The sequence below is a fragment of the Vipera berus genome (genome assembly GCF_964194415.1).
Source record: "Vipera berus genome assembly, chromosome: 13".
In the NCBI taxonomy this organism is placed as follows: Eukaryota; Metazoa; Chordata; class Lepidosauria; order Squamata; family Viperidae; genus Vipera; species Vipera berus.
In genome coordinates, this window is record NC_138216.1 from 17,808,374 (window position 1) to 17,833,112 (window position 24,739).

General features: G+C 46.3%; 1 protein-coding gene across 2 annotated transcripts in view; it reads right to left on the minus strand.

The window, feature by feature from the left end:
- The window catches only part of PRKCB (protein kinase C beta), a gene marked incomplete at its 3' end in the record, with an annotated part of 192,908 nt that overhangs the window by 107,623 nt on the left and 60,546 nt on the right, over positions 1 to 24,739 (minus strand). For both annotated transcript variants that reach the window (XM_081338042.1, XM_081338041.1), the window contains exons 4-5: positions 4,808 to 4,919; positions 547 to 675 (exon numbers count right to left, since the gene is read on the minus strand). In XM_081338042.1, coding sequence (XP_081194168.1) covers positions 547 to 675; positions 4,808 to 4,919 — 241 coding nt within the window. The remainder of the gene's footprint in view (positions 1 to 546; positions 676 to 4,807; positions 4,920 to 24,739) is intronic.

Below are 24,739 nucleotides of genomic sequence, written 5' to 3' on the forward strand. Positions count from 1 at the left end.
AGCGGGTGGTTGTGAGTGAGCCAAGAAAAGCAAGGTTCCCCACACAGGCTTTGGCTCAGCCAGCTCAATAGAGGTAGTCCTTGACTTACCAGAGCTCATTTAGTGACTGTTCAAAGTTACAACAGCACTGAAAAAGTCTCTTATGTCTGTTTTTCACACTTACAACTGTTGCGGCATCTCCCCAAGCTCAGACGCTTGGCAACTGACTCATATTTATGACGGTTGCTGTGTACCGAGGTCACGTGATCCCCTTTTGCGACCTTCTGATAAGCAAAGTCAATGGAGAAGCCAGATTCACTTAACAACCGTTACTAACTTAACTCCAGTGATTCATTTAACAATCATGAAATAGGGCAAAACTCACCTAACCAATGTCTCACTTAGCAACAGAAAGTTTGAGCTCAACTGTGATCGTAAGAGGATCTGTAACCCCTTTTCTACCCCCACACATTACGGACACATGCAGCCATCATGCAAAAGCATGGGATCCCCTGCAACAGGAAGGGATCCATTTTTCTTCAATCATCCCCAAGAAGTCAGACTTACCAATGACCGTCAATACCTCGTTCTCGATGTCCGCCTTGATGTGAATCCGGCCTCGGCGCTCGGTGTGGTCCGTCCCACAGAGGCTTGGCACGTTCATCACGCAGCGCTTGTGCACGTTCATCATGCAAGCTGAGGCAGGGAGAGAAATGGCGTCAGAAGACAAGGCTGAGTCTTGATGGCAATCCTCCGATTTCTGAAGGCTCTCCCAGGGAAGCAGGTGTGGCCTTAGTCGCCAGAGTGCCCAAGGGCAGGAGAGAAACCAACAGGGAGGAAATTTACAAGAGATATCCAAAGTCAAAATAAGGAAGATTTTCTGACTCTCAGGGCTATTGAGCAGAGTAAAAGCCCGCTGGAGTCACTGCGGCTCCATCCACTCGAGTCAAGATGGGGTAGCCAAACATCTGGGGAGATCTGAGGATTCCTGACCTGGACAGACCAGGGGCTCAGCTAGGTTTTCTATAAGACATACAAGGTATCTAGGATTCTACTATGCTGTTTGGCACGCTGGGAAAATGCTCTTTAAATCTGGAGGCCCCCAAAGGGCTATAGGTACGTCTTTTCACTGCGCTTCCTTCTGTCTGTTTTTCCAAAATGTTTCCTTCCCAGGGAGATCAAAGAAGAAATACTATGGGGGTGGGGGTGGGCAGGAGGCCCTACCCTCCCACATCCAAATTTCACCCTATTGGACTGATATCTAAGAACATCACTACAGAGTAACTCCTCCTTCAAACATTAACTGGGGTTCTTCTCCCTGTGGAGCCCCTAGGACTTCCTAAAAGCCTGGGATATTCCAGGGGTGCAGCCTTCCTCTCCTCCACCCTGTTCTCAGGATTCTGAATGCCTCTCCCCAGGACCTTCAGCTCCAATAAAAACAGGAAGACTACTGGAAAAAATGCGGTGCTTGCATTTTCTGCATCGCTCATCTTCCTTCTCCTGTCCTGACCATTTTCTACAGGGGGATGATCAAGAGCATCCTGTCATACAGCATCACAGTCTGGTTTGGAAGCATCCCTGCTTCAGACAGGAAGGCGGTGCAGAGAGTGGTGAGGATGGCCGAAAAGATCATTGGCAGTTCCCTCCCTCCTTTCCAGGATGTAGCACAGAAGCGTTGCTTGAACAGGGTCCGTAAGATTATCTGGGACACTACTCATCCTCTTCAGGACCTGTTTTCCTTGTTCCCTTCTGGGAGGAGGCTTCGTGGTATTTGCAGGAGAACATCCAGATTCAGCCATAGTTTCATTCCATACAGCATTAACCTTGTGAACTCTCAGGCTTCCGTTATTTAACATTTATTTGTTATGTATATGTAGGGGTGTGCGTCAATACATAAGTTGTATATAAAGGTAAAGGTTCCCCCACACATGTATGCTAGTCATTTCCAACTCTAGGGGCCGGTGCTCATCTCCGTTTCAAAGCCAAAGAGCCAGCGCTTGTCAGAGGACGTCTCCGTGGTCATGTGGCCAGCATGACTAGACGCCAGAGGCACACGGAACACTGTTACCTTCCCACTGTAGTGGTCCCTATTTTTCTACTTGCATTTTTAACGTGCTTTCGAACTGCTAGGTTGGCAGAAGCTGGGACGAGTAACAGGTGCTCACTCTGTTACGCGGCACTCGGGATTCAACCCGCCAAACTGCCGACCTTCTGATCGACAAGCTCAGCGTCTTAACCCACTGAGCTACCGCGTCTTTATGTTGTATATAATATGTTTTAAATGTGTTATATGTACACTTTGAGACAAAGCAACTAAATTTCATTTTTACTGTATGCCATTGTGCCCACAGGAAAAAAGTTACAATAAAGGTTGTCTGTCTGTCTGTCTGTCTGTCTGTCTGTCTGTCTGTCTGTCTGTCTGTCTGTCTGTCTGTCTGTCTATCTATCTATCTATCTATCTATCTATCTATCTATCTATCATCTATCTAACAAGCTCTAAGGAAGCAGTGACAGGAATCCTCAGAGATGTATTTTTCTGCATTCCCTCAGCTTCCATGTGAGCCCAGAAAAAGATGGGCCTTATGTAGGAGGCTGCCGGTGCCCCTTCAGAAGCCTCCTTCCTACCTGGGATCGAAATATCTGGAGGGAAACGTTTTGTTCGCTTCTTTGGTCTCTGACACCTCGGCGCATTAGGTAGGTGGCTGCAATTTGTAAGGTGGGCACTAGGGGGCTCCCTAAGCTCATATTTTGTGATTGCTAGCCTACCTCTTCTGCATTGGGAGTTTTCAACTTGGAATCACAGAATTGGGAGGGCTGGAATGGGACCTTGGAAGTCTTCTTGTAGTCAATCTCTGCCCAAGGCGGGAGTCTTTATATCATTCTGGACCAATGGCTGTCCAATCTTTTCTTGAAGACCTCCAGCGATGGAGCACCCACAACTCAAGGAGGCAAGCCATTCCAGTGATTGACTGTTTTCACTGACCTGAAATTTCTCCTTGGTTCCAGGTTGGATCTGTCTTTAATGATCTTCCATGCATTACTTCTTGTCTTGCTCCTAGGTCCTATGGAGAATGCTCATCTTCTCTATGACTTCTCTATGAATACCCATCTTCTCTCTGACTGCTCTTCAAACGCTGTCACCCCTGGTACTTCTCTTTTTAGGCTAGACATACCTAGTTCCTGCAACTGTTCATCGTATGGTTTAGCCTCCAGACCCCTTATCATCTTTGTTGCTCTTCTCTGTGCCCTTTTCTAGAGCCTCAGCATCTTTTTTGTATCATGGTGACCAGAAATGAATGCAGTATTCCAAGTGTGGTCTCACCAGTGCAATATAAAGCGCTACTATCACTTCCCATGATCTTGATGCTATCCCTCTCTTGATACAGTCTAGGACTGCACTGGCTTTTTGGCAGCTGCCACACACTGCTGGCTCATACTTAAGTCGCTGTCTAATAGGACCCTCTCACAGTCACTACTACTGAGGCAGGTGCCACCTATTCTGTACCTGTCTGTACATTTGATTTTTCTTGCCTCAGTGTAAAACTTTACTTTTCTCAACACTAAACTGCATTTTGTTGGCTAGGGCCCAGTATTCAAGCTTGTCAAGATCCTTCTAAATCTTATCTTTTAAAGTATTGGCTATTCCCCCTAGCTTGGTGTTACCTGCCAATTGGATGAGTTCCTCTTCCATCTCCTCATCTAAATAATTTATGAGAAGATCTTTAAGGGTACTGAGCAACATGTAAATATGACTACCTGTCGAGTTGCAGAAGCCAGCCCTGAAGGCTGCTGGACGTGCTGCTCCAGCTTAGTCGGCGATGGGACTCCTGGTAAGACAGCCTGTGGCTCTATGGGCAGGGAGAGGCTTTGCCATTCCTCAAAAGCACGGCCGTGCCTCCGGTAGCAATTCCAGAGGCAGGAAACCTGAGGCCCAGGCTCTGTTCGCACAGGGACCTTCTGGCTCTGATTTGTGTCAAGGGATGAAGCTGGTCTGCAGGCTTTCTTCACCAAGTCTTAGGAAGAAGCTCTGAGGGTGCCAGGAAACAGCAGCTCTTGCCTTCGACAGCCCAGGTCTGGCCCCTGTGCACGGCTGTGTCCCTATACAGTGCACCAATCAGGGAGCAGCCAGCCCTCTGCAGCTGGGCTGGTGGCACGGTAGCCAAGCATTTCAAATGAGTTAGGGCAGGGGGTCTCTGGAGGTTACCCCTCACCCCTGATGTGCCTGGCAGCTTTGCCCCACACATTCAGTGCAGGAAGGAGAAGGCTGGCACACCACTCCTATCTGCATAGAGTAGCAGGGGATTGTGAACCCAAAAACTCTTTTTCCAAAAGGCAACTGGACTTGCTTGGTTTTTTCCTCTTGACAACATTTCACTTCTCATCCAAGAATCTCTTGGATAGAGAAGTGAAACATCTTCGGAGGAAAAAAACCAAGAAAGTCCAGTTGCCTTTTGGAAAAAGCGCCTTTGGGGCAACCACGGTCTGGATGATTGAGAATCTACATAGACATTAGGAAAGGACAGAGATGTTCCCACACAGAGAGACTCCTTGCCTGCAACTGGTGAGAGACCAGACTGGCAGCTGCTTCCTTGCATTCACACACACCCCAACCTCGTCTGTTTCCTCCGAGGCAGCTCTATTCTCTGCTCATTCATCATTTTGCCAGGATGCCAGAGCTGCAGCTGCCCAGACCATCAGCTCCCGCATGCAAGGAACCCCTCTTCCCGTTTCTCCCACCTGCTCTGATATGCTCACAAGGGCCCCTGCAAGAACAGGTGAGTGGAGCAGGCTCTTTCCCTGGGACCAGACCTCACTGGCTGGGACTTACTGTCGCATTTCATCCCCTGGTGGATAAGTCCGTACAACAAGGAGCCGCAGTGATCGCAGAACGTTGGGCTGGAATATGTGTGGATTTTGAACTTGTGCTTGCTCCGAGGGTCCTGGGGGAAAAGAGAACGGTCAGGTCAGATAAGGGCCCCCTCAGCAGGGTCTCCCAGATCCACAAGTAGCTTCCTGCTGGTATGCAACATTACCATGGCGATTGCTGTTCATGGTGGAAACCTCTGCTGCAGTTTTTCAATCGCTCTCATTCGTTCTGGTACAATAAAAGTGGTTTTTCATTTATTTTCCCAAAGACGGAGGCATATTCAGTGACCCTTGCATGGGTGCAATCTACTCTTTCTGGGCTTCAGTTCCAGGATGTCTGGAGTCTCCCTGGCTGAATCCCACTTCCCTCTCAGATGGAGCATCCCTTACACCAGGAACTGGGGCCAGCAAAGGAGGCCTGCGGAGGGGGATTGAAAAGGTGCCCCCATAAAGCAGTTCCAGTGTTATCGGTGACTGAGCTCCAAAACGTGGTTTGACATAAATTGGAAAGCATCTTTAAAATGTGGGGAAAACTCTTTTTGCCGTGGAAAAAATGCTGGGGAAATATGAAAGCCCTGATCTTCACGACGATCTCCTGAGCATTTTCATAATTCAAGGCCCTGTCTCTGCAAGCGGCCAGTCTCTTCCCAGGAGCCGGATGCAATCTCACACTAAGGTTGCTCTCTAAACAAACCCTCCAGGGAGCGAAAACAGGCTCAGCTTTCACTCAGGGTCGCTGTCAGGAAGCCTCCACCAGCCACAGCCTGTGGCCAGTTTGAAGGGCTCCACGCCTGTCTTCGCATGAGCTGCATCAACTCAGCTCAAGGTCTGCCCAGGAGGCCCGCTTCTGTGATTGGGAGCCAAGGCCAGAAGCTGCTGCCCACCCGAGCCTGAACTTTCTTCCATTTCAACACCGTCCACCTTTCATTACTTGAAAAGCAAAACACTAGTGAGAAATCATTTAGTGCCTATTACTTAATGTTTAAGTCAAGTCTCTTGATTTTAGTCGTTGACCAGCATTTAACCTTGAAGAACCTAAAATCTTACCAGGCAGAACATTTATAGGGAAGGTGAAAGGCAAAAATCTCGCATCCCTCACTTCACTGAGCCCTTCCCGAACAAGGACAGGGATTTGGGCCGAGGCCCTCTGATCCAACAGGCACCAGGCTATGGCTTACCACTCTTCTCCCAATCTGCTGCCTCCCAAACGCTTTGGTCTACAATTCCCATCTCCCGTGTTTTAGTCCCAATATTTGGCCCACGTGAGCCCCGAAAGACATCCTGCCTCTTCCTCCTCCTAGTCAGATTTTGTATGACCCGAGGCACAAGGGAGAAGCAACGGAGGGAAGTGATTCAGCCAAGAAGGGGCCACCTCACTGCCTTAGGACAAGGGAATGATCCATGCAGGCGATTGTTAGCAAAAGGACCTTCAGGACAAGGTCCGTCAAGGTTTCTCTCTAGTTCCTATCGAGGGGATCGTGCCAGCACCCTGCTTAAGCCCAAAGCAGAAACTCCACTGGAAGAGAGTGGACAGCCATTACTCTGGAATAGTCTAGGGTCAAGCAGGGGATTGGATTAGAAGACCTCCCCGGTCCCTTCCTACTCTGTTGTATTGTTATTCTGTTTATTTATGGAAGATGTTACTTCACAGGCACACAACCTCTCTAAGGAGGCTGCCAGGTGGAGCCTGTTTTACGGAAAGGGATGTGCTGACTGAGCAGAGCAGCACAAGAGCAGGCAGAGGCCAAGGCCAGGGGCTTTGCACTTGCACATCTGTGCCAGCTCTGCTTGGGACCCAGAGGAGAGCAGAGAGCAGTCCTGGATCTGCTAGCTAGGATGTAGAGCCGAAGGTCCAGAAACTGCCTGGAAGTGCAGTTCAATGCATGTCTACAAGACTCCCGCTCCCCTCCCCCAATGCAAGGCTTCCTTTGTGGGAAGAATTGTCTGTTCTGCTTCTTGCAACACCAGCAGAAGGGAGGGGAGAAACCTACCTGCCACCGTGAGGGAAAGCAGGCCGCAGCTCTGAGGCTTTATGAGAAAATGAGATTTTGAAGTGGGATTAGCTTGAAGGCCAAGAGGCAGTTGGAGTGATGGGACCGAACCCCGGGGCCTTCTTGTCAACGAATCTGGGCCGACCTAATCAAGGTAGCAAACCTTCCAACCTTGGGGAGATGGAGCTCTAATAGAATTTCACTTTCTCAAATTGCTGAACGGCGATTCTTTGGGCAGCAGTTTTAGCAAAGTTAATTGCTTCAAAATCTACAGAATCTTCAGTCTAAAGCAACCTTGCCTCCAATTCATTAATGTTCCAGATGCTCCTTTGAATGGCTGGGCTGACAACTGAGTAACGAGAAGCCAGGGAAAAAATGGGGGTTAACAACAATTAACCTCTTTTCAGCAACCGTCAGACAGAGCCTAGATCACCAATTAAGCTACAGTATTCAGAGAAACATCTCTGCTTCCAAGGAAGATGACAGTCTTGTAAGAGGGCAAGCAGCATGGGGCACACCAGTGGAAGATCAAGGGTCAAGTTTATGTTGGGCTCCTTCACCCTTCTTGACTTCTGGGCTTCTTCTAAAGAAGGTGAACCAGATGGATGTGTTCTTGATCTAGGAGGCATTTCAGATAAAGCCTTAGTAAGACCACACTCGGAATACTGCATCCAGTTTTGGTCACCACATTATAAAAAAGATGTTGGGACCCTGGAAAGAGTGCAGAAAAGAGCAACAAAGATCACTAAGAAGAAAAACAGATTGAAGGGAAGATAAACATGTCAGGACAACTACCCCGAGATGGAAAAATAGAGAGACGATTTGTTAGCCCTTCCAAAAAAATGGCAACCAGATTGCCTTTTCTATTTCAAACAATATATATAATAACAGAGGGAGATCTATAGTATTTAATGTTGAAACAAGAGAAATTTGGAAATTAATAGAAAATAATGTTATACTCTATTATTAATTAGTTGGTGTAAAATGGTGAGAAATAGAATATATTTAAATAGATAAGACATGTATCCTGAATATTAGATTTTATGATGAATTGTGATAAAGGGAACTTTGGTTATTTAAAATTTGGAAATTATAAATATTAAAGGTTAAATTTAAATATTAATGGGAAACTAAAAATTAGGAAAAACTAATTAAGACATTGATTGTCTATAACAGACATGTCAAACCCGTGATGTCACATGACGTCACGCAACGTATCGGAGCTTTTTCTCCGTTGCCGGCAATGGGGTGGGCGTGGTTTTGGGATGACACGTCCATCCTGCAGGCTGGCAGTTTGACACCCCTGGTCTATAAAGACTGAATGTTTAAAATAACCAGGATATGTATAAGCTAAAAATTATTGTTAAAAGTAAGAATGTTACTTTTATTTAATTGATATAATAAGAGTTGTATTAGTTAGCATGAGACAGTAGATACTAAGGGGAAAAGAGAGGGAATATTTAATGTAGTAGTTTGATAAAGGTAAAGGTTCCCCCGCACATGCGTGCTAGTCGTTTCCGACTCTAGGGGCCGGTGCTCATCTCCGTTTCAAAGCCGAAGAGCCAGCGCTTGTCCGAGGACGTCTCCGTGGTCATGTGGCCAGCATGACTAGACGCCAAAGGCGCACGGAGCGCTGTTACCTTCCCACTGTAGTGGTCCCTATTTTTCTACTTGCATTTTTACGTGCTTTCGAACTGCTAGGTTGGCAGAAGCTGGGACGAGTAACAGGCACTCACTCTGCTACGCGGCACTCAGGATTCAACCTGCCAAATTGCCAACCATCTGATCGACAAGCTCAGCGTCCTAACCCACTGAGCCACCGCGACCCTTTGTACTAAAGATACTTGTATGTTATTAAATTATCAGTTTAACTCAGCTGCCACGTTGCTTTTTAAATACCTAAATGTAAAATTAGAAAATTAAACATTTTTTTTTAAAAAAGAAGAGACCAGACAGCCACTTTCTAGAATGGCATAGGTTCTCCTGCTTGAGCAGGAGGTTGGGCTAGAAGACCTCCAAGGTCCCTTCCAACTCTGTTGTTCTGTTAAATACACTCCAGCAAATGGATAACAATCAGCAACGCCACCTGATCAAGAGGCCAGGGTCTTTGCTGGCCCAGAGCCTCCATCTCCCAGTAACAAAGTGTGAGGAGATGCCCTAGTCTGGGCTGCATAAAAAAGCCAGTAACTATCCAGGTATCCAATGAGCAACCACTTCCACTGCACCAGAGGAAGGACTTGTAGCATAGTTTGGGACATACATCTCTGTCTTTAAGACTGCCTGCCTGCTCCTAAGCCCTGTTGATAACAGAGTCAGAGACTGAGGTTTGGAAGAACAAACTGCCTTGGTGGAGCAGTGGGCTAATGCCTCCTTAAGTAACACCAGCTGCCTGCAATTAGTGCAGGTTCGAGTCCCACCTGCAATTAGTGCAGGTTCGAGTCCCACCAGGCTCAAGGTTGACTCAGCCTTCCATCCTTCCAAGGTAGGTAAAATGAGGACCCAGATTGTTGGGGGCAATAAGCTGACTTTGTAATAATGCCGCTTGCGGGGGGCTGAAAGCTCTAATAAGCAGGCATATACATAGAATGAAGGCTATTGCTAAGCAAATTGGTTTGTGCTTAGAGTGTAAGCTGCCCTGAGTCTTCGGAGAAGGGCGGGATATAAATGGGATTAAAAAAAAACTGGGAATATTTTAAAGCATGTTCCAATAAAGTGTATTTGTTCACTACCCTTCAAAGCAAAGATTCCTTGGGGCAGCTTACAACAATAGGTTTGGGAATGACAACTATAGTAATAAAGGTATAATATATAAGTCAGAAAGGCACAAAATACCCAGGGCCCTTTTGAACATCCTGTCCTCAATGCTGGGGAAAGTGCCGAGAGTGGCTGCTTTGCCCGTCCAACCATACGTGGGGATCCAAGGACTGCAGGAACACAGTCTTTCTTGGCTTCCAACAGGCTGTTTCGTTATGGGGTGATGGAAGACGCATCAAGGACAAATAAGTTGCTCTCAGCAGCAGAAATAGCCCCAAGGTGTCCTTGTTCATTTGTCAAAGACAGAGCGACAAGTTGCTGAGTCCCAACAGAAATGAAAGAAGGGTTGGCTTGTATCTTACAAAAAGGAAAGATCAATTACGGACCCAGGAAACTACAGACCAATCAGTTTAACATCAATACATGGGAAGATCCTAGAAAAGATAATCAAAAAACAGATCTGCGAACATCTAGAAGTAAACAAAGTCATAACGGATAGCCAGCATGGGTTTGTTAAAAACAGATCATGCCAAACCAATCTTATTTCATTCTTTGACAAAGTGACTAAATTAGTAGATCAGCAAAATACTGTGGATGTAGTATACTTAGATTTCAGTAAGGCATTTGATAAAGTAGACTACAACTTACTCCTTGGTAAGTTAGAAAAAGGTGGGATAGACAACATCACCACCAGATGGATCTGTAGCTGGCTGGCAAATCATACTCAACGAGTAGTCCTCACAGCACTACATCCACATCGAGAGAAGTAAACAGTGGGGTACCACAAGGTTCTGTCTTAGACCCAGTATTCTTCAATATTTTCATAAATGACTTAGTTGAGGGAATTGAAGGGAAACTCATGAAATTTGTAGATGACACCAAACTGACAGGAGTAGCCAACACCCTAGAAGACAAACTCAGGATCCAAAAAGATCTTGACAAACCTGAACAATGGGCCCTATGCAACAAAATGAGACTCAATGTGGAGAAAAGCAAAATGTTACATTTAGGCAGGAAAAATCTTTTATACAAGTACTTATTGTTTTATCCCTGATCAACAGCTCAGTTATGCCATTTTTGCAAATTCTGACATCATCCTAATCTACTCCTCCACTGTGGTTTTCAATTATTCCTCTATTATTCCTCTATTATGCTGCAATTACCATATACAAAACCAACCTTTTATGTTTTTTTAAATTGTTTATCCATAAGTCCCAATAAAAAAGTTCTGATTTCATCTGAATATTTATCCTATGCATTTGTATCCATTTTTTGTTCACTTTTTCACAAGTTCACCATGCATATGCCCCTTCAGGTTTTTCATATTTCCATTACTGACTAGTATAACTTTATACATCCTAGATCAGAGGTCCCCAACCTTTTGGGCACCAGGGACCGGTGCCATGGAGAAAGGTTTTTCTGCGGACCGGAGGGGGTGTGCTTTTGAATCATGCCAGCATCCCGAGGATGGAGTTTTGCTTGTTTGTGTGGCCTGGTTGCTGGCATGCTGTGGATCGGTGCCGGTCCACGGACCGGGGATTGGAGACCCCTCTCCTAGATAATTTCTTTTACTTTCTAGCTATATTAAATCCTCCTGTTAATTGTACATATGAAAACCATTGAAAACTAAATCCCTCTGCAGTGAATTGTTTTCTTGATTTCTCCATGTTCCTGTACTAACAAATCTTGACAGTTTAAACATTTTCCTTTGTTTTTTCCTATAAAAAGCTTCTTTGCTGAAAACCAATAAAGATATTTTCGGACACAACTGGAGTTTATTCCCTATTCTTAATATGGTACTTCTAATGTAATGGTTTTTAAAATCTAACATTAACTTTAACTTTATCGAACCATAAAAAGCCATGTGAAAAACTTCATTTGTGTCCTTCTAATTCCAACCTTACCTTGCTTCTCAACAACATCCACTCTTTCATCCAAACTAAGGATGGAAAATATGGAAGTATGAAATAATACAGAATTTATATTAGTAACAATAATGTCAAAGCATTTTACATTTTTCTATCTGAAACTCAGTTTTAGCAATCAATTCTTTTTAATAATCCATCTCATACTTTTTATTAACATCCTTATTTTCTCATCATTAATTTTAAAACCATCTCATTTTTATTCTACTCTAGGTGGCCTATGGGGTGGCATGGTGGTTAAGATGCTGGGCTCGTCACCTGGAGAACCAGCAGCCCAGGTTTGAGACCTGTGCCACGTGACAGGGTGAGCTCCCGTCCTCAGCTCAGCTCCTGCCCACCTAGCAGTTTGAAAGTATGCAAATGCGAGTAGATTAATAGGTGGTACCGAGCGCTCCATGACATCATGCTGGCCACGTGACTGTGGAAATGTCTTTCAACAGGCTGGCTCAGTGGCCTTGAAACAGAGACGAGCAGCGCCCCCCAGAGTCATAAGTAGTGGAGTAAAATCTGCAGGGGGACTCCTAGGTGGTTTACAATAAAGCAAATAAAAACAAAAATAATACAACTATGGTAGCAACTGGGCACGATCTGATCCATTATCCGTGCAACCAGGAGACAGGTGCTAACCCAGGCCCAGGGCTCCAGACTTGAGCATAAAGCCACATTTTCAAGGCCTCATGAAAGGCCAACAGGGATGGGGCCGGTCTTAATTTCAGTGGGATGATCTTTCAAAGGAGGGGGACCACGGCAGAAAAGGCTCTCTTTGTGGGGTTTACCAGCCAGACTCCCTAGCTGACGGAACCCAGAGCTTGCCCTTCCTGCCAGATTGGATAGGACAGGCAGAAGCAGCTGGGGAGAGGAAGTGTAAGGTCCTGCCTCAGCTAGTACTCCCAAGAAAGCAGAACTCTTGATAAGTTCCCTCAGCAGGAACTTTTTATTGAGAGATAGTGAAAGCAGAAAGGCAAGGCAAGATCTGAATAATTCCCACGGGAAATGTTAAATTAAAACTCCCCTTTCAAATCCCTCCCCAGTGCACAACTGTCCAGCTCGATTCTAGCCAATCCACAGGTGTGAAGTTGTTTTGGGAACTGGAGCGAGGTACTCAGCCATTGCACTCTCTTCCCAGTCTTTTCCCAGCAAAGTAGAGATAAGGCAGATGGCCCCAGGCACATTCCTCGCCCCCCTTTCACACCCAAAGAGATACATCAAAGATGAAGAGAACAAAGTAAATACATCCCAGAGCCCACAAGACTTTGCCCCCCTCCCAACAGAGAGAAACCTCCCCCTCAACAGAATGGCAGAGCCCCAAGAATGAGGTCTGAGAGGACCTGACAGGAAGCAGAATAGAATAGAACTGGAAGGGACCTTGGAGGTCTTCTAGTCCAGCCCCCTGCTCAAGCAGGAGAACCTATACCATCTCAGACAGGTGATTGTCTAGCCTCTTCTTAAAAATCACCAGTGATGGAGCACCCACGATTTCTGGAGGCAAGCTGTTCCACTGGTTAATTGTCCTCATCGTTAGGAACTTTATCCTCAATTCTAGGTTGCTTCTCTCTTTGGTCAGTCTCCAACCATTGTTTCTTGTCATGCCTTCTGGTGCTTTAGTGATTAACGTGACCCCCTTCTTTGTGGCAGCCCCTCAAATACTGGAATACTGCTGTCATGTTACCCCTATTTCTTCTTTTCTTTAGACCAGCCAAACCCAAATCCCGCAGCCATTCAAGTAACCAGGGACTAAGCCACGAAGCCCTTTAAAGGTGACAACCAGCATCTTGAATTATTCCCAGAAGCAATTGACACTGGATTAAAAAGCCACATTAATTTTCATATATAAAGTCTTGCAAGACACTTTTCATCCTGTCAGTTACAATTGTAAATATTTTATAATCAGTATTCAGAAAAGAAACCGGTCCATAACCTAAGATATATTCACCCCTGTCCGACTACCAACTTTTTCATACTCATCGCATTATATGATCTCTGCGAGGTCTGCCACAAATCGTTTGGATGCTCAGCCAACAGCAGGGCATTGTCTGCCTATAAAGCAAACACACGCCGGTTTCCATTGCGAACACAACCGTAACATCCCTGCAAGCATTCATCCATCTCTAGAGACATTAAACAACCAAGGGGGACGTCACACATCTTTATTTTATTCCAGGAGTCTCCAACCTTGGCCACTTTAAGACTTGTGGATTTCAACTCCCAGAATTCCCCAGCCAGCATGGCTGGCTGGGGAATTCTGGAAGTTGAAGTCCGCAAATCTTAAAGTGGCCGAGGTTGGAGACTCCTGTTTTATTCCCTCCTCTGGGCTGAATCATTTGGCCAGTGCTCCAGCTTTGCTCTCATTATAAAAAAAATCCGGTCACATTTAGCAACCGATCTTTCTCTGCGTGTTGCACACACACACAAATCTGTCACTGAAGCCTGGGATTATTTTCCATGATCAGGAATACATTCTGCGGGTGCAGTGCGCCTCCAGGCATCCTCTCCCTATCCCAGGGACCCCCCCTCCTCTTCCTGAGCGCTGACCTCTTTTTTCTAAGCGAAGAGGAGTATCTGATCACAATGCCAAATGATCATGCGTCTCTGCTTTCTGAACAGCCTCAAACCAATTTTAGTTTCGATTCTGTAAGGACAGCCCCTGTTCTCCCTGTACAAATGTCTGGAACCTCGCCCAGCTGAAAGCCTGAAAACCCAGATGGCCTGAATTTCGGGGGGGGGGATTTTCCTTAGCACCCCAACTTCACATAGCGCTACATAGGCATAATTGGAGGTGTGGGGAAGCCCCCTTTCCCCCAAGTGACAGCAGAAGAGATTCCCCCACCTACACACTCCCCCCGCCTGGCCCCCTCCTTCTTCCTCTGTCCACCAGTCCCTCTCCTCCCTGGGATTCAGACAACCTCCACCACCACACGGCCTGGCTGCCTCTGCTGCTCCCTGCCTGCATGTCCATGTTTGCTGCAGCACCGAGTTTTCTCTCTCTCTCTCTCGCCCTCCAGCAGCAAAAGCCTGGCCGAGGCTGGGAAGGGGACTCCACAACGGCACCCCGAGCTATCACAAATACATTCAGCAACCGAGGAGCTGCCATCTTTAGCGGCTGCTAGGATCAGAGCCCGTGAAGCTCAGAATGGGATCCAAGGATGAGGAGGGAGCAGACCGTTCTAGCACGAATGGGACCACTCTGCCCTCCGAGGATAAGCAGGGTCAGGCCTGGTTAAATGCCTGGAGGGAATTTCAGGGCTGCAGATTAGAACGGGCAGCTGGCAAAACATCCCAGAGGGAGCCACATTCATATCGGTGCTCAGGAAATTAGGTAGATCTGCCCGTGAGGGGGTCCTCCAGAGCGCAGCTCAGCTGGAAGGAGTCTAGTCTGGAGATGAATTCCAGACTGGGGAGGAGGAAACTCTTCTAAATATGCCGCACAGGAAGCTGCTGTGCTAACCAAAAAGGAGCCAAGTTCTCCTAGCCCAGGGATAGGCAACCTTGGCTCTTTTATGACTCATGGACTTCAACTCTCAATTCTGGGAGTTGATGTCCACCAGTCATAAAAGAGCCAAGGTTGCCTATCCCTGTCCTAGCCAATGTGAAAGAGAAATGATTCCCAAAGGTTTCACTCACAGTTGTCCTTGGATTTCACATATGAGGTCCCCTCAAAAGCAGTGGGGAGGGGGTGCCCCAGGTCCTGGTGGGCTGGCAGAGCCGAGGCCCTCAGACAGGCTGCGTTGGGCATCCTCCTGCTTCCCTGCCCTGCATCTGGGGTATCGCCCCAGAGAAAGAGAGATTTCGCTCCCTCCAAATGCTTCTCTGGCCTGGCTACCTTCCCAGCCGGCTGTCAATCAAAGGAATAGAAAAGAGCTTTGCCCCCTGCCCCACTTCTCCACCGAGGGGTCCTTGCAGTCCTAGAGTTGGATAACTCAATGTCTCTTTACACCCATAATTCTGATATGAATAAATCACAGAGCTGCTTGGGATCTGCCCCTGGAAAGCTCCTGGTGGGTGCCTAAGTAGCCTATCATGAAGACCACCACGTGACCCTGTTTGCCATGCAGTCTTTACTCAGGAGGAAGCCTCTTTGGGCTCCCTCCAGACTAGAAAGTGGCCCTGGAACCGCACTGGGAAGGAAACAGAGCAGATTCTGCTCTTTCGGGGGGCCTGCTCATTTCTGTCATCGGGCCAGGCTGCAGAACCTCCGCTGGGCCTGCAACCCGAAGGAAATGTCAGCGTGCAACATTCCCTCCCCAGCTCCCCCGGAACGAAGAGCCGGCAGGACCGGCTCCCCCCAAGCGGGGGCAATTTGGCAGCGCTTTCCATCATTTCTCAAATGACATTCAGGATTCCAAGCCGGTAAAAGATGCAATTAATGTGCATTACCTGCCTGGAACTAAAAGGCATCTAATAATAAAATGGGTGCTATTCTCTATATGCATGGAGAGGGGGGGGAGGGGGGGAGGGAGAGAGAAAGAAAACTGAAGCGCTTTTAATGAAATCACACTTTTAATAAAATCATATCTAAGAGATAATAGTTAAAAGAGGGAGGGAGAGAGAAAGGAAGGAATGAGGGAGCGAGGGAGGGAAGGAAGGAAGGAAGGTTGATTTTTCCATAGAACATGGTTAGATATTGTACGTGCTCTATGTTTATATGGATAGGATACAGAAAAGGACTATAAAGCCCTAGTGTTTCATGGTTTACAAATCTGTTATGGAAGCCAATCAGCCTCTGTACATACTCTAGAGCAGTGGTGGCGAACCTATGGCACGCGTGCCAGAGGCGGCACTCAGAGCCCTCTCTGTTGGCACGCGCACCACGGCTGGCAGCCGCAGGTCCACCAGGCTGCCACGGCCGCCTTGAGCAGGATTCCCACCCAGCACAAAGCAGGCGAAGCTCAAGTAGAGGTGCTAGAGCAGAGGTCACCAACCATTGTCGATTGGTGGACTGGAAGAAAAGGGAGGGGGAAGCATTTTGCATGCGGGCCGCGAGCATGCGCGTGCTGCAAATGGGGCAGGGCCAGTGCCTGCATGATACTCACTAGCCCTGCCCCGTTCTTGCGTGATGCAGTGCCTTGTATCAGCGCCTTGCAGCACGGTGGCCCATTTTTGCGCCCCTGGTTTTTGCGTGCCAGAGGCGGCACTCAGAAGCGCCTCCCTGCCCCCTCCCCGAGGGCACCATAATGCTGATACGCCCCTGGCACTTTGCAATAAATAAGTGGGTTTTGGGTTGTGGTTTGGTCTCTAAAAGGTTCGCCATCACCGCTCTAGAGCACAGCTTGTTTTGCATTTGAGTTTTTCCTGAATAAGTTTTCAGCGTGGAACTTGTCCCATCACAAAAGCTAAATATAACTGCAAATACATTGAAGGTATTTGTTTTACATGCGGAGAGGAAAATCATGTTGTTGGGGGGGGGAGGGGTTTGCAAAATAATAGGATCACGGAATGCCATGTTTAAAATTAAATGTGTCCAGAGCCCCAACCTCTGCCTCTCCCCAGTTCTACTCCCACATGTGCAACAAATGTGTTTCCTGAGCGCAGGAATTTAGCATCAGGCAGAAGAAGAGAGCCAGCAAAGCTGAATCCAAAAGTCAACTACCACACAGCAACGGTTAATGAGATGAAAGCCGGATGCCAGATGGCCCCTTTCAGGCTCCAAGGTAGCCCCCCCCCCAGGTACCGAGAGCAGCCATCAGCTCTCCTTGTTTGGGGGACATACTTTTCAACAACAAATAATATTTCAGAAATGACTGTATTGGTCATTAGTTTCCCTGCATCTTCCACATGCTCTGTTTAAATAGATCGCTCCATTTTAGTAAGAAGCAGATACATGCATGTCTTAAGTCAGCCTCTCTTGGAAATTCAACTTGTCCCAACATTTGGGAGATTTAGGAAAGCAATCAAAATTGGTTTATTTCAGGAGAGGAGGAAGAAACGCAACATTTTCCTTTTCCACTTTATCGTTCCTCAGACTACTGAGGTAGCCTTCTATTTCTTTCCTGTTTGCGTATTTATCCAATTTATCTATTATCTATTCATCACAGTTATATATTACTGAGTCGATCCAGTTTGCCCACACTAAGACTGTAAACTGCTCAGAGGTGATTAGCCACTGAAGCAATATATAACTCTGATAAAACTTAGGAAGTGGTTAACACCACTTTATAATGCCTTGGAATATTGCATCCAGTTTTGTTCACCCTGATATAAAAAATATGTTGGAAAGAGTGCAGAGAAGAGCAACAAAGATGATTAGGGGACTGGAGGCTAAAACATACTGTATGAAGAGCAGTTGCAGGAATTGAGGATGTCTAGTCTAGTGAAAAGAAGGACCAGGGGTGACATGATAGCCGTGTTCCAATATCTCAGGGGCTGTCACAGAGAAGAGGGGGGGGGTGTCAAGCTCTTCTCCAAAGCCCCTGAAGGCAGGAGAAGAAGCAACGGATGGAAACTGATCAAGGAGAGAAGCAACCTGGAACACTAAGGAGAAACTTCCTGACAATGAGGACAATTAACCAGGGAACGGCTGGCCTCCAACCACTTCAGGACCTGGAATAAAATCCAGTTTCTTTTCTTTTTCCTCTCTGCCTCAGATTACTCAGATGTACTGATGAGGCAACATTTCTGGAGCTCCTGAAGGATTTATGTCTTTCATAACCATGACAGAATTATGGACGGCTGACTCGAATCACAGTTTTTCTCTAGACTGAGGGATCTCTTGGGAAGGTGTCCCATCAAGAGCTCTTATATCCTGCAATCGAACGACGTCAGAGGAAATAACCTATTATGATTCTGTCCCAAAGTTCTCTGTTGAGAGTTTGTTAAAATTTATTTATTTTTTTATTTTAATTCCATTTATATCCCGCCCTTCTCCGAAGACTCAGGGCGGCTTACAAGCTTAGCAGTAGCCTTCATTCTATGTATATGCCTGCTTATTAGGGCTTTCACACACACCCCAAGCGGCATTATTACAAAGTCAGCTTAATTGCCCCCAACAATCTGGGTCCTCACATTATTTGGACTTACAACACTTGGGATTAGAAGCTGAGCCACCTTTTGAACCAGCCACTTCTTCTGCCCCTGGACTACTGGAGGGTGGGCCACTTTGGAGGCAGAGCAAGCCAGCCAGCTTCAGAAAAAGCCCCATTCTGCCAACTTCTTGTTATGCTGCAACGTTGCCCAGAGTTCTTTGAAACGAGATGGGCGGAAAATAAATTCAATAAGTAAATAAATGAACAAACTCTTCTGCCTTTTCTACAGCAGTCCCTGGGCTGCTCCCTGTTTCTGCAAGAGGTCAGCAGGAAGGACCCTTCCATCTCGGCAGCAGGCAGAAAAGGGGGGAATCTACTCCCCTCAGAAGGAGCAGAGGCAACAAGGGCCAAGAGGAGCATCTTCCTGCAGACTTGGACTCCACTGGGTAAGCCGTGGCCAGAGCAGAGCCTGCTGCTCCCTCCATGGACGCTGCAGTCATGGAAGGAGCAGCAGCTTCAGGTGTTCCAAGAGGGCAGCTCTGTACTGTGGGCGAAGGGGCCTCCAGAGAGCAGATGGAGGGCAAACAGAGATGAAGATAAATGCTTCGCCTGTTCCCTTGGTCTTCGGTCTCCCCTCAGTGCTGCCTTCAGGAGAGAGAGAGAGATATAAAGAGAGAGAGAGATGATTCCAGTGGCTCCCCTCTCGTTAATAGGGGAGGGGGCAACTGCCAAGACTCTTTCCTGGATCTTCTCCTCAGGACGCTCACAGCAAGGAGGAAGGAACATTTGCCATGCAACAAGAGAGAATATAAGGCTAACTGGAGCATTAGCCAGAACCTTTGGCCCTGCAGGGCTTCCCAGTGGCAGGGGGGCTGTCCTGGAGCTGGCAAAGTCCAGAAGGAATGCAAAAGGAGCAGATTTACTTTGAATCGCAGACCATGTGCCCCCCATCAAGCCCCTCTCAAGGCGAAGGAGGTCCTGCCCACCAGATTTCCAGCCCTCTAGCAACTGCTATAATGGACAACAATCATCTCCCTGGAATCAAACCGGAGTCAAACGTGCTGTCTGCAAGAGCTAAAGACAGCGGTCATAGCAAAGGAATTAAATGTGATTCATTCCTGTTCCCAACCAATGAACAGGGGTTGCTGGGGGCTTTGTAGCATTGCAGAGCAGAAACAGAAGCAGGGGGGGGAGGGTGTCTTCTATATGAGCCTCACTGAAAGAAAAGGCTTTCCTTTCCATGCATCATCATCATCAACAAAGTTGGAAGGGACCTTAGAGGTCTTATAGTGCAACCCCCTGCTCTAGCAGGAGACCCTATATATTTCAGACAGATGGTTGTCAAGTCTCTTCTTAAAAACCTCCAGTGATGGAGCACCCACAACTTTTGAAGGCCAGCTGTTCCACTGGTTAATTGCTCTCACCATTACGAAATTTCTCCTTAGTTCTAGGTTGCTTCTCTCCTTGATTAGTCTCCATCTGTTGCTTCTTGTCCTGCCTTCAGGTGCTTTGGAGAACAGGTTGTTAACCCCCCCCTTCTTTGTGACACTGCTATCATATCTCTAATCCTTCTTTTAGTTAGACTATCATGCCCAGATGCGAAGCAGCAGGATCTCCCCAGCCTTGGCCACCAGGCTGCAGCGTGCTAGAAGAGGCATTGACAGGGCAGAGCTGCACATCAGTTCCTCCACTGCTTGCTCGCTTGCTTCCCCTCCCTTCATGTGCTCCCTTATTGGTCAGCAAAGTGACACTTGCCAGACCCACAGCAACCCTGCTTAGCCAAGAACATTTTGAAAATGGAATCTCATTTTGCTCTTGGCTCACCCTTTCTTTGGCCTACTTATGCCAGCTTCCTTTTGGAAATGGTGTCTTCTTTCTACAGACTGAGTTCAGGTGACCATCTCATTCATTCATTCATTCGTTCGTTCAGCCAGTCAGTCAAGCAGAACATAAGGAAACCCCTCAGAGCAATTCACCTGGACCAAACTGCCATGCTCCAGAGGATCGTGGAAGATATGAGTTGGGAGGGTTTTAGAGGTCATCTAGACCAACCCAAGTGCAGAAATCCATTAAACCAGCATTGTGGCCAACAGCCCTCTATTGGCCTTAATCACATTCTTGTCCTTCTGAGGACATCATTGCAGCACTATTCCAAAGAGTTTTGCAATTGGCTTGCAAAAGTGTAAATATAGCAGTACTCAAATTGAAATTCCATTTGAAATGCAAACATTCAGAATATACAAATGGGTCTCTAGATTCTTTTCCTTAATTAAAACAAATATTATCCTCCAGTTAGGTCTTGCCTATTCAGCGTACTTAGAAAGTAGTAGAACGATGGGTTAGAAAATATTTTTAAAACATAGATGGCATTTTAGGATTTTAATTGTGTTTGTGATTTATTATTGCCATTGTTTGGTTATTTATTTGTGTCTGCTTTTGGAGATTTTTAACTGCGTGAGCCATCCCAAGTAACATAACTGAGATGGGCATTTATACAAATTGAAGAAACAAACAAATAAATAGTGTGGACAGAAAGAGTTTGAACTATCAAAATTAAGGAAAATCTTGGAACAATGGGCAAAAACCAGCAATATGAATTTCAGCAGGGACAATGAAAAACCCCTCACGGGAAAGGAAAAATCCAAGCAATAAGATGAAGATGGAGGAGACTGTGTTTGAGCAGTGGTGAAGGCAAGACAAGAAGCGACGGATGGAAACTAACCAAGGAGAGAAGCAACCTGGAATTAAGGAGAAATTTCCTGACAGCCAAGACAATTAACCAGTGGAACAACCTGCCTCCAGAAGCTGTGAATGCTCCAACACTGGAAGTTTTTAAGAGGAGACTGGACAGCCATTTGCCTGAAATGGTATAGGATTTCCTGCCTGAGCAGGGGGTTGGACTAGATGACCTCCAAGGTCCCTTCCAACTTTATTGTTGTTGTTGTTGTTATTGTTGTTGTTGTTGTTGTTGTTGTTGTTGTTGTTGTTGTTATTATTATTATTATTATTATTATTATTATTATTATTATTATTATTATACTCTCCAACCATATCAGCTTTGCGGACCAGCAAGGGGGGAGGAGATGGTTCTGCCTGTATGGCGGGTGGGCACGTGCGCCTGCCACTTGCACAAATGAAGCTGCATGCACACACTTGCCTACCCGCCGAGCACACGCACTCACCCGCCACTTCCGCGGCCCAGTTCTGAACGGCCTGCAGTCTGTAGTGGGCCATGGCCTGGGGGTTGGGAACCCCTGGACTAGAAGACCTCCAAGGCTACCTCCAACTCTGTTATTCTATGTTCTAAGAACAAGTGCTGGTGAAATGATTAAGCTGATCAGTAAATCCATTACTCGAATTGACTAGAGAAATTGAACTCAGATGGCTGCTGGGCTAGGAGAAGACCCCATTTCTCAGGGGTCAACCTCCAGACTGTGCATGGTAGCATTAGAGGAAGCAACAGTGGTGAAAAATATGGTCTCGCATTTCAAAGTCACTCTTCAGGAATGTGCAATTGTTTTGACTTGCACAAAATCTCATCCTTTACACGTCAGAAATTGTACTGCTTTGTACAAATAATTAGAGAGTAACCACGAGCTCCTGAGGTTTGATGACTATCAAAGGGAAACCTTTTTAAATAACTCTTCAAAATGAAAGATGAAGCTGTATTGTTCTTGGAGTGACATCTTCTGTCAGCAAAAGATGTTCTATTTGAAAGTAAAGACAGATTTCTTGAATTTGACTGGTTAACAATGGTGGATTCCTTGACATATTTTGACTTTTAAATCAGCTAAAACTGGATTTACAAGGCAATAAAATTAGTGTTCCTGACAAAAAAGTTGAAGTAACAATTTGAAAACTTTGTTTATGGACAAAGCAAGTTGGCAAGAGAAAAAATAAATATTTTTTTCAAGATTAACTGAATTACAGGAGAAATATGGCGAAATTAATACCTGAGATATGATTTCTGTATGAAAGTACATCAAACTAAAATGAATATTTTCCTCCAAGTCATGCTGGAAAATGTACATTAACAATCCGTTGAATCACTAACCTCCAAGATGAGAAAAATACCACTGACTATATCAGAAGTAAAGTCATTAACCGAGTTTGCCTTAAAAGTAATGTTGAAAACATGAGGATTCACATCTGTATTAAACTGCTATTTTTTGATGTGCAACATATAAATATGACATCATTTTTCTTCTTTCATTTTCTTCAAATATAAGTATAGAAGATTTGTTTTCTCTTGCTCCAACATAAAGTGACTATTTAATGCAAAACCTCACCTATCCTATATCCTCCTTATTTATTAAAAAAGTAAAGTGCACACATAATTGCCTTGTAAGTTGTAAATTTAAATAATGAGTGGAAATCCACAGCGATGGTTTTCATGGGGTTCTTTGTGGATTTTTGTTTGTAAATAGCAAAAGGAAAACAGGGAAAAAAACCCAGCTCCCAGCAGCTATATAAACCTGGAGAAACTCTGCTTAGCCCTCCCCAACCATTAGCCCTCCAGCCTCACCTTAAAAAAATTGGGAAAGGCAAATTCACTTTTGCTTTAGGCCAGCACCTCTCAACCTTGGCAGCTTTCAGATGGATGGACCCCAATTCCCAGAATGCCCAGCCAGCGAGCCTGGAGTTGAAGACCAACCACCTGAAAGCTGCCAAGGATGAGAGGTGATGCTGCACTACAAAAACAGTCCCAGGCCTTAGAGAGCTTCTACCAGTAGGAAATTCCTCCTAATCTCTTTGCCTGTTCACCCTTGTGCTTGCTCTGATCTTAGGGTCAAGAAAGAAGCAATCCATCTTCTCTTGCCCTTTTTAAAATCTGATTTGCTCTCATGCACTTGATGGTCTTCTAACTATTGTATCTCCCAATCCTGCAGGATGCCCCTTTTCATCCATCTATCCGGCATTAAAAAAGCACACAACTCCTTTGAAGTAAGGCAGGCAGCTACCAGTAGTGAAGCAACGAGGCCTTCCCACCAAAACCAGCAATAAGCCACCATCTTTTCCCCAAACCAGCATGTGGCTGTTCTGCCCTCTGAACGGTGGGAGAGGCCCTTTGGAGGCCCTTGGGTGTCTGCCCGCATTCAGATTTGGAACCTGTTGTCAGACACCAAAGACCAGGCAAGACACACTGAGATTCTTCAAAGCAGTTTGTTCCATTGTTCCTCACCTCTAGACAGAGAACTTGCCCAACTGAAGCAGACTGTTTGCACCGCTAAACATACTCTGAGGACTCTTGGGGAGGAGCCATCTTAGCTCTCTTTCTCCCACACAGACTATCTAAGCAGCTGTTCTCTCTTGGTCTCCTGGAATGCCTCCTTCCCTGCCTGTTGGGAATGAGGAACCGCATTCTGCCACCATAGCAGCCCCCCCACCCCGGGAATGGAGCAGTTTGAGTCAACAGAAGAGGCCTCTCCAGAGCATCAGAGATGCCACACTCGGGTGGAAGGTAGCCTGGGGCGGGTGAGTGGAGGACCCGTCATCTGATGACCCAGAAACTTCTTGACATTGGAGAGTGGCAGCATCTGTCTTTGGGCCAGGAGGTGGAGAGGAGGAGGAGGGGTGCAGGGCCAGATTCCACCAGAAATCAAAAATGCTGTGACCTTCATTCACAAGACACATCCTTCAAGCACCATCCCTATCTCCAGCACAGAGAACCTGAAGCCCTTGCAGGATCCCCTAATCTGCTCAAGATCGAGGATCAAGTAAACAGGAGGGGAAGGGAGAGAACTGCAGGGGAAAAAAATCTCTCCTCCTCCCAACTCCCCACTTCCAGGTGGAAAAGCCACACGAGTGGTGGAAAGAGCGGAGGAGGCTTCAGGCTGCACTCAGTTGACCAGACAACCCACCTCGGTCAACATTTGAAAGATCTGCTCCACACCTGCCTGGCAGCTGTCCTGTGAGGACCATCATCTGGCTGTATTTTGGTCTGTTCATCACCAAAGAGACTAAAAATAGAGGCAGTTGGAGAACAGAGGCTCATCAGCACCTCCCCATCAATCACGGTGGCAGCCTCTGAAATTAGCTCTTCCCCACTGACAGCACATCGCTTCAAAGTGTGTGTGTGTGTGTGTGTGTGTGTGTGTGCATCTTGCCTTGCTTGGTGCCTAGAATGTGGATTCTCTCCAGATTTTCTAAAGACTGCTGAAAGCAGAATCTGTGTTTTTATTGTTAAATTAATTGCTGGGTTTCTAGCTCAAAGGGCCTCGAGGTGCCATTTATAGATATGTATAAACGTTCGGAGTATGGCAAA